We start from the raw sequence: 9,956 nt of genomic DNA, 5'->3' as shown, positions 1-9,956 counted from the left end.
ACAAACAGGCCACTGACTGTGGGAGTTCCCCACTAGCCTCCACCTTCTCACTGTTCTCCACGAGGCCTACAACTTCCCATGGGCCTGAGCCGCCTCTGTACTCGCTCCTCTAGACATCGACTTCTTTGGATACCTGCCTGCTTATCCCCATGCTGTCTCTGCCAATGACACATTCCCGAGGCCCCCACCCCCATCCCATCCCTCCATAGAGCCCACCCCCTCCCTGAGTCCTGCCCCACTTCACTTTTTGGTCTTTTAGCACTCACACACATTGTTTTGCATCTTTCCCATTGGAATGTGCTGTATCTTTGGTAGCCTCTACATTTTACCGGGGTGGAGTCCTTCCTCTCAAGGCCCTTGCGGTGTGTTTTGAGAATGTGATCATTGAGCTGTGGGTAGTGACAAGGCCAGCACCTGCCCACCCAGCCCATGTCACTGACCTGCTTGGGGACAGCTCCACGAAGACCCACGGACTCGTGGATCTCTCAGCCAGCCTGTCGCACCGACAACCTTCCACAGGCACTCACCCATCATGATGCTGGCCCTCATCCCACTTCCTGAGACCTGAAAGCGACCCCTCCCCCAGCTGCAGCCAGGAGGGAACTGCATACATGGGGCAGCTACTTTCCTTAAGCACAAAGGTGTGTGGTGACACTGCCAAGGTATGTGCAGAGTGCTCAGCCTGAAGATGACACAAATGCAGGAAATAGGCAGCACTGAGAGGATTCTAGCTTTCTAGAAAATTTACTTTATTAATAACATCTGAATGTACAAATGGAAAAAGAATAAATATTTCATCATTTTGCCCTGCTCATCTGTAAGGAATGTCACAGAACTCTACCTCACATCGAAGTCAGAGTGAAAATGACAAAGGCATGTTTTAAAAGCTTTGGGAAGAAAAGGCAAAGGAACACTGCCCGCAGGGCCCTAGAGCCTGCAGGCAGCCACCAAGGACATGATCTAGCTTCCAGAAGGTTCTGCAGATCCCCTGCTCTCTCTCACAGTCCACCAAGAACAGCACCTGGATTCCAGAGAGTTCTGCAGGCCCTCTATTCCTGCTATCCTTGGTCTGTCACCTGTCAGGTCCAGGGCCTGATGGGCCATATTCAAGATGCCACTGGAAGTGGTGGAATTGGCTTCCAGTCTGGGGAGCAAAATGCCAACTGGTGTGGCTGATGGTCTCACGCACTGTGGTGGGAGGAGATGGTGAGGCTGCTGGGTTAAAAAAAAAAAAGGGCCATATAGCAGCTTGAGATGGTGGGAGAGGTGCCACTGACGACATCCACTTGGGCCCAGCCCCGAGGCCGAGGCCACCCCTCAACAGTGTGTGTCCACATGGCCGGGTTTGTGTCCAGCATGCTTCTCTTTGGCAGAAATGCTCCTCATGGCAGCAGCGCTGAAGCACCTGGAAAGGGCATCTTCACGGGTGAAGATGATGAGCAGGCAGTTGATCTGAGATGCCCCTCGAAGCTGGTGTGTGTGCTGCTGCTCACTCTTCTCAGTGGTGACACGAGTGTCTGGTGGCCTCTCTGCCCACTGCTGCACTCTGTCTGAGCCCTCCTGTGGCTGTGCCACAGTGGGATGGTGTGCAGTTTAACAGGGCAGTGGAGGCTACAACCATGGGAGCAGCCATGGTGTAGGTTTGAGTGGATTCAACAGCTTATACCCTGCAGACAGCTCACTGGGTGCCTTTTGCCCTGAAGATAGTACTGTGGAACATTCTGGCACTCCCAACATCTTTTCAGGTCCCCCCAGGACCTCCCCCAGCCTGGCTCTGCCTCCCCTGGGCCCACAAGGAAACAGCAATCATGTGTGGCCCATAGTGGGAGGAACAGTGAGGATGGGAGTGAGGAAGCTTCTTTGGTTGCCACTGCATAAACTTAAAATCATCCCTCATACAGAGCCAAAGGACATGTGTGCATCGTGTCAGCCACGATGGCAAAGCAAACACCCAGGGCCCTTGACATCATCCACGACTTGTTCAGAATAAAGCAGGAAATGGGGACAGCCAGCCTGCCACGACTGATGCTACCAAAAATACTCTGTTTTCTCATCATCACAGCATGAGTGCCACTTCACAGACCCTGAATGGACACACAACTGAGATCCTCAGGAAGCAGCAATGCTTTTACCAGCAGATGCCACGTGAGACACACCCCAGCAGCCGCACACACCCCAGCCCCAGGATCTACCACTATGCACTGCTCTTGAGTGTGGCCTACTCTCAACCTGAGACCCTGTGATGGATAGCCGGTCTGCTCCCCACTACCATCACCAGCCAGCACACAGAAACCCCTCATGACCATGAAGGGTCTCCTTACAGGGAGCGTACCATGGGCCCAGGGAGGGTGTGGCACCACCTCAGTACATGATCTCCCAGTGGGTGGGCTGCTCGCATGCTTTCTCTTGGTCCCCACAGAATCTGTTGTATGTTGTCTTGGGGTCGAACCCCAGGATTTCTCTTTCTTCATGAATCCGGAAGGAAAATGTTGAGACTGAGGTGCCAATAAAAAACCTGCAGGGGAACATGAGAGGGTGAGTGGAGTTACACAGAACTAGCTAGTCACCGCCCCCCACCCCCAATTCCAGATACTCATGCAGTGGCCGTCCCTGTAATCCTGTGGAGCCTCCACCCTGGCCAGGTGCTCACCTTGTCCCTCCCTCTCACTTCCATGGCACCTCAGTGGTTCTTTTTACACAATGCTCAGCATATAATGAAAAATAAGGATACATGTGAAGAGGTTTCAGAAGCTAAGAACACAGGCTGAAAGCACATTTTAACCTTTTTTTTTTAAAAAAAAACAAGACTAGGAGAAACTGTCAAAAGCAGCCAGAGGATAAAAAGCCACGCTCCCTTCAGAAGGATAGTGCTCGTTATTTGCAGGACTGTGTGGAAGAGTTGACGTCCTCCACCAGTTTGGGAGTTCCTAGATATTCCCTTTTCATCTACTCTGGCCCAATTATACCTCTTCTCCTTCTGAGATCTCAATTATTACATATGTTGGATTGCTGGATTGTGTCCCACTTCTTTTTAAATCTTCATGCTTCAGTTCAGAGGTTTCCTGTTGCCCTGTCTTGCAGTTCACCAATCATGCTGTCTCCAGTAAGTTTTTTTTTTTTTTTATTGTTATTTGGATGATAATTTACAGAGCAAATACACTTTCCATACAGCAGATCACATACCCTTTGTCTCATAACATTGACCACAATTTAGCACAATGCAACATCTCCTCTCCCACTTCCTCCCGATAGGTACCACTTCCCTGTGACCATCCCTCCATGCACTCTTGCTCCCTACGCTGTCTCCCTGTGCGTAAGCAGCCCTTCTTTCTCCCATAATTGTTCTCTCCAAGGGGTGTATCTACCTCAGGTAAATGTTCAACTAATATGCCTATTGTTTGGCTGGAAGCCACAGATGTGCGTTCAATTCCAGACCTGAAGGGCAGCGAGGGGCCACAGTCTCAGTGGTTCCACCAGGCTCCATCGGGCCAGCAAACCTGTTCCCCATTTTTTTTTCAAATGATTTTGAGTTTTGTTCTACATTGTTCCCACTGTCTATCCAGGATCTCCTACAAAGATCCTCTTCCGAGTGGTTGACAGTAGTAGCGGAGCACCATCTATTTCTTCTGGTCTCATAGTCATATAGGCTGCAGATCGGATGGTGTTACCAGTCGCTAGGACTAATTTTTTCCATGAATTTTTGGTTTTCTTCATTCTTCTTGGCTCTGGACGAGGAGAGACCCATTGTTGCTTCTAGATGGCACCTTGCAAGCTTTTAAGATCTCAGTCACCACTCGCCACAGCAGGAGATGGGACAATGATTTGTGTAGTATGTTATGCCAATTGAGCTTGATGTCCTCTGCGACTATGGTCCCAAGCCCACAGGTTCAACTACTCGGTCCCTCTGGGTAGCTGGCTGTGACCAAGCAGTAATTACAACCTTGCCTCTTGTCAGCCCCATTATACACCTGGGAATTCAGATCATACACATAAAGTTATTGGACCACTGTCTGCCAACTCTATACATGTTCTTGGGTGCATACGCCACTTCATATACATAGCTAATATTTCAGCCTGTCCACCCATCTATCCACCCATATAACCCATGTAACTGAATTAATTTCAGTTATTGTATTTTACATATAATGTCAATTTTGATTCTTTTTTAATAGATTCTCATTCTGGTAAGTTCTGTATCTTTTATTCTTATTTTCTTTAACACATTAATTGCTATTATTTTAAAGTCCTTATCTGCTAACTCTAATACCTGGATCATCTGGGGGTCTGCTGCTATGATTTTTTTTCTCCCTCTTAACTGTCAATCACATTTCTTGCCTCTTCACATGTCAAGAAATTTATATATGCTGGACACGTGATAAATGCTGGGAATGTTTCTTGATTTGGTTGCTCTTGTAAGAAACCTAAACTCCATTTTTTGCTGCCTCATTTCTTTTCTTCAAAAATAGAAAACAAAACAACAATCAAACTCACTGCCATCGAGTCATTTCCGACTCAGTGACCCCCTCCTTTGGCTTTCAGAGGTGGTATCTCAATGGAAGTAGATTGTCCAATCTTCCTTTCAAGGAGTGGCTGGTGGGTTTGAACAACCAGCCTTCTGGTTAGCAGTCAAATGCCTTAGGCACTATGCCACCAGAGCTCCCTTTTTTCTTCCAGCCTCTGATTAAACATTATTTCAAATCAAGTAGCTCTGGTGGTGGAGGGATTAAGGCATTTGGCGGCTTAACAAAAGGTCAGTGGTTCCAACCTACCAGCTGCTCCGTGGAAGAAAAATGAGGCAGTCTGCTTCTGTAGAGATTTATAGCCTTGGAAACCCTGTGGAGCAGTTCTACTGTCCTAAAGGGTTGCTGTGAGTCAGAATTGACTCAAGGGCAGTGGGTTTGATTTTTGATATATTTAAAAACAGCAGGCTTGCTTGTTTTTCTAATTAACTCACACTTGCTGCCAGCTCATCCTGTCTCCAATCACACATTACATCTGTGAATTCATATAAAGACTCCCTCTCTTCCCTGCTAAATTCATGCCCTCAGACACCTAGTTTTCCCACCATTTGCATTAAATTACCCAATAATGCTTAAGCTTGTGAAATGATGTGTACTATTGCCCCGTGGGCCCTATTAAAACCTAAGCCCTGGTCCATTCACACTAATTCTTTCCTTCTTTGGCACCTGGGTGCACTCTGTATATGGCCCACAAGTGTGCTCCCCTCCAGGACCTGTGAACAATAACTGTCACTTCTTCATTTTGGTTGCTGCATGCTACAATGTAGCTTTGTAGCTAAAAAACCCCTCACTTAATATCCAGGCAGGCAGTCTCACCAGCTGACCCCACTGGGTGGCTGTGAGTTTCCTCCCATACTGGGCTCTCATTTACCTATTTATATTCATGTAATACTAACACAGTTATGGGTAAAAGAAATGTGTCTATACACTTTGTGGATATCTATTGAATTGTACGCTTAATTTCTGCATGCATATTAAATTTCAATTATAATATTAATATAAAGAGACAAACAGATTAACTCCAAGCAGGTCAAGAAATGATCAGAGGTAAGCCTCTGAATTAAGTCCTTTAATCTCTTACTAAGTAAAAAATAAATGCAAAGAGGAGACCTGAATGGTTAACAAGAAAAAGAGATGCTCAAATCTACTAGTAGACTGAGAAAGGGAAAATTAAAATGAGACCCCACTTTCTACCCCAAACTGGCAATAATCAGAAAGTTGGGTAACACTGAACATTGGCTATGGTGTGAGGGAACAAGAGGACTGGCTCATAGGTGAGCTGTGCAGGGTCCACTCTGTTGGCGTTTTCTGAAATCAATCATGCAACTGCCCCAGGATCCAACTCTCCCTTTCCTGCCTACACACCCCAGAGAAACCTTCTCTGAGGCACATAAAAGGACAGGCACAAGGATGTTCTCTGCAGTACGGTTAGTAGAGATGGAAAGTTGGAGGCAATCTTGGTTTCCCTATCACCAGCCATCCAAATAAGTGAATGGTTTTGGATGGATTCAATGAACTAGAGTGTGCACAACATGGACAGAGCTGCAAGTAAAGGGCTGAGTGAGAAAAAGGGAAGAAGAGAATAATAACCACACAGCAGTGTCATTCACATCCATTTCACACACACACAGCGGTAATGTATCTGGAAATTCTGAAAACAGAGGGAAAGTAATTTACAGTACTTGTATTTTCCATTTTGCTTAATGTGCTCTGACCTCATTCCAACCCTGGTCCTCCATATAAGACCCAGGCCTCACTCCCACCCAGCACTACCTCCCTTGTGAACAACCTCATGAAAATGGTGACAGAAGGGATGTTTCCTGACTCGTAGGATGTCCCGCATACTGTTTACAATGACACAATGATACATACTCAATGAAAAACATAGGCCATGCACCAGGTAGTTAGCAGGGTGGGGTAGACAGGAACAGGGATATGGAATGAAGGAAAAGTAAGACAGGACGAAAGGAGAGGGACTCTAGAAGAAGCCGTGGCAACAGCCTGCCATAGGCACTTCTGCAAATGAGACCAAAAGAGTGCAACGAGAGAAGAACAGCAGCCCAAGGAAACACCTCTGTAGAACGAGGAAGCAAACAAGAGAGTGGCAGTCAAGTGTGGACACAAAGATGCACTCGCTTTCATGACACTGAGTAGCTGAGCTGTTAAGAACCTTTTGAAAAACACCCCACACATTCCCTGCAAGCGCAGGCATGGGCAGCACCTGGCATGGGAGCAGATCCACTGGTCGATGATGGCAACGCCTCCATCTTTGTAGAGCTCCAGCTCCTCCCACGTGGGCTCAAACCTCACCATTTCGGGCAGAAGTTTCTTCAGCTCTTCATAGTCTGCAAAGTACAAGAAGAGGCCTGTGACTGGCACCCACTGTACAAACAAACATGCACTTGTAACAAAGGACATGCATGCTCTGCTATGGGCGAAAGCTTCAGGAAGAGGCCAGAAAGGTAAAGAGACAGTTAACGATGGAGCCAGTGGACTGGGCAGTGATAAGCACAAGCACAAAGTTGAGCTGTACCCTCCTGGGAACTGCATGAGAGAGGATTATGATGTATGCCTAGCGGAGTCCAAAAGAGAGGAGTACAAGTGAAAAGTCACCACGCCATACCCTTCCTCACAGCATCAGTAGCCACGAACACCTTTTCCAGGTGGTGGATCTTCATGAGGCTGCGGATCTTCTTCACAGCACCTTCCAGACTGGGCACATCCTCTCTGTGCCCCCAGATAAAGTCCTTCCTCCTCAGGTGAACGCCGAGGTAGGGACCCCCCAGCGAAGAACCCAACTTGACCTAGCAAAGAACCACCGGAACATGCTGAAGCTGAATCAAGGTTCTGCACTAGCGTCTGTGTGCAGCACGGGGCATGGGCAGGGCTGCTGAGAAGCTGGACTGGACTGGACAGGGCAGTGTAGGGGAGAGAAGCACCTCCTGAGCACATTGGGCCCTCAGGATGCAGGGGGTGATGCTCAGAATGGGGGGGAGCATGGGCACTTCCACCCAGTGTCCTCCAGGGCTGCATCTAAAGGATTCCTCTGGGTGGACTGGATGTCTATGTAAGACCATAAGGTGATTAGTTACCACGGATCCTTTGACACGAATGGTACACAAACAGTAAAGGAAAAACTTAAGAAAAAAAATGGATAAAAGAAAAACCTTCTATCTTTAATGTTTTTCTAGTAACTCTCTGCCGTTAAGTCAAACCCGACTCATAGCAACTTCTCCTTGGGTTTCTGAGGCAGTATCACTACGGAAGGAGATTGCCCAACCTTCCTTCCGAGGAGTGGCTGATGGGTTTGAACCACCAACCTTCTGGTTAGCATTCAAATGCCTTAGGCATTATGCTACCAGAGCTCCTTTTCTAGTAAAGACTAGCCAAATGACATAATATTTATTACATGGAAAATATTCCATTTGCCAACAACCCAACTGTTCCATAAAAGAACAAACAGCTAGGAAACGTTTGCTGTTAAAAATAACATTTTATAAAAAGGGATCATCAAAATGACTTCATAATAATGTTGAAAATGTTTCAAAAGAACATTCATTTTAAGAAGTACAATGTGTTTGTAGAGACCACACTGTAGGAAAAACTAACCGTTCAGAGGAAAAAAAGATGACACTGGAACAGAATGGCAATCACAGCACTGCGAGGTGATCTGGGTCAGTGCAGTCCTTTCTCCTTCAGTGCTCATGCCATGCAACAAGAGCACTGAATACGACTCTTTCACCTCCTTTTATTGTTACTTTCCCATTTGTCATTTCATTTTCTTCTAAACACAACTCTCGTAGGTTGCTGGGATATATAACAATCCCATCTTACTGGAGAGTAAGTGAGATGAGTGAGTCCCCTGACAGGGGACCCAAGTACTGTGAGGGGATGGAAGCATTCCTGTGATGGAGAACACGCTGTCTCTGCTCTGACTTCCCTATATTCAGGGTGAGTTACTGTGCTTCTACAATAGTCACCGACAAATCCTCTTGTTAAGAAAAGCTGGGAAGCTACCTTCATCTTGGTCCAGTCCTCCTCAAATGGGATCCTGTCAGATTCGTCAGTGGAGTTGAGGTGGCGGCTCCTGAACTCATCTCCTACCACCCGCAAGTGCTTGGCAAACACCATGCTCCGCCGGGTCTGCGAGGCCGAGAGGAGAGCTGTTGGGTACGCCAGGGGTTCCAGAGCACGCACTTGGGTCAGGGCGCACCTCCAGTGTCCGAGTGGGTGCTCCACACACTGGCACAACCCGCCATTCCCAGGAGGTGCCACTTCTCACTCCTACCCCTACCCCACCTCGGTTCATGCCCTATCAATAATCACCATAAGAAGCAAAGCTGTCTGGCCACAGAGCATCTTAAAAGAAACGCCAATGACAACGACAGCATCAGTGGAGAGTCTCATAGTGAGCAGGGTCATAAAGTAAGTTCATAGGATTAAATCTATCTTAGTTAAGTTGCAAGTAGGTGATTGTAACCAAATTTAATTAAGAGGAAGATAAATAACACCCCCTATCCCAGGAGCTGGGGAAAGCTCTGGCTGTGGGTAGGATGCAGCCCTGACCAGGCTGCACTGAGGTTCCCACAGACAAGGGTTGAGGGGAGTAACTGCCCTCAGAGGCTGATGGTGGTGGGATAATGACATGGGGAATAGTAACAGCATTATTATGTTGAAGATAACGATGACAAAGCCAATAGCAGCAGAGGCATACTGATCAGATACTCAATGGGGATAGGCATGGCCAAGGCACTGTCCCTGCACTAGGACAGCCACGCTAACACAGGGACTATATTACTAGTAAAGGTCATGTACCCAGAGCAAGGGTCTCATTTGGGACCCTGCTCACATGCCTAACCTCTGCCCTACCCAGCCCGCCCCACCCCCCGGGATCCCTGAGAGCCAGGAGGTTGGGTGGCTCCCAACCTAGGGCTCCAGTGTGGTTGGCAGAGGGGACTCAAAACCCATCTCTTCTGGCTCCCTGGACCCACAGCCTCTGAGTCACAGGGTGGGGAAAAGCACCAAGCCACAGCATACCCCTGACAGGTAGTCACTTGACCTGCAGTTAGTGTGCCCCCACTGACCATGTTCAAAGTGAACTCAGTAGAAGGTACACAACACAAACTACTTTTTTTTTAAAAAAAATTAAATATTGTGTTGAGTTCCCAAAATCTAGCTATTACAATCAACAGCCCAGGAAGTTAACACCATATTGGAGAGTGGGGCCTCTGAGGCAGGTGAGAATTGGGCCTGGGGAGAAGCTGCACAGAGCCAAGAGTCTGCAAGGAGGGAAGTGCCTCAAAGGAACTGTCTTCCTAGTTCCGAGGACACCCTGAGAGTGACAGGGGTCCGGAGGGTGCTTCCACCCCGGGCCCTTTGTAGGAATGAGGGATGGACACCTGCTCTGGCAGCATTCCACAGCTATCTTTCCACCTT

The 9,956-nt window shown here is 47.7% G+C and overlaps 1 protein-coding gene across 1 annotated transcript in view; it reads right to left on the bottom strand.

Moving 5' to 3' along the window:
* Positions 1-2,361: 2,361 nt before the first annotated feature.
* POFUT2 (protein O-fucosyltransferase 2) overlaps positions 2,362-9,956 on the bottom strand; it is a 27,062-nt gene continuing 19,467 nt past the window's right edge. Inside the window, exons 6-9 of the mRNA XM_007948689.2 lie at positions 8,538-8,663; positions 7,144-7,324; positions 6,742-6,865; positions 2,362-2,515 (exon numbers count right to left, since the gene is read on the bottom strand). Coding sequence (XP_007946880.1) covers positions 2,362-2,515; positions 6,742-6,865; positions 7,144-7,324; positions 8,538-8,663 — 585 coding nt within the window. The remainder of the gene's footprint in view (positions 2,516-6,741; positions 6,866-7,143; positions 7,325-8,537; positions 8,664-9,956) is intronic.

This window comes from Orycteropus afer, unplaced genomic scaffold, assembly GCF_000298275.1.
Source record: "Orycteropus afer afer isolate SDZICR_OR568_19922 unplaced genomic scaffold, OryAfe1.0 scaffold00219, whole genome shotgun sequence".
Lineage (NCBI taxonomy): Eukaryota > Metazoa > Chordata > Mammalia > Tubulidentata > Orycteropodidae > Orycteropus > Orycteropus afer.
The sequence above is the reverse complement of the archived record's forward strand: the minus strand, read 5'-3'. Positions and strand labels throughout refer to the sequence as shown.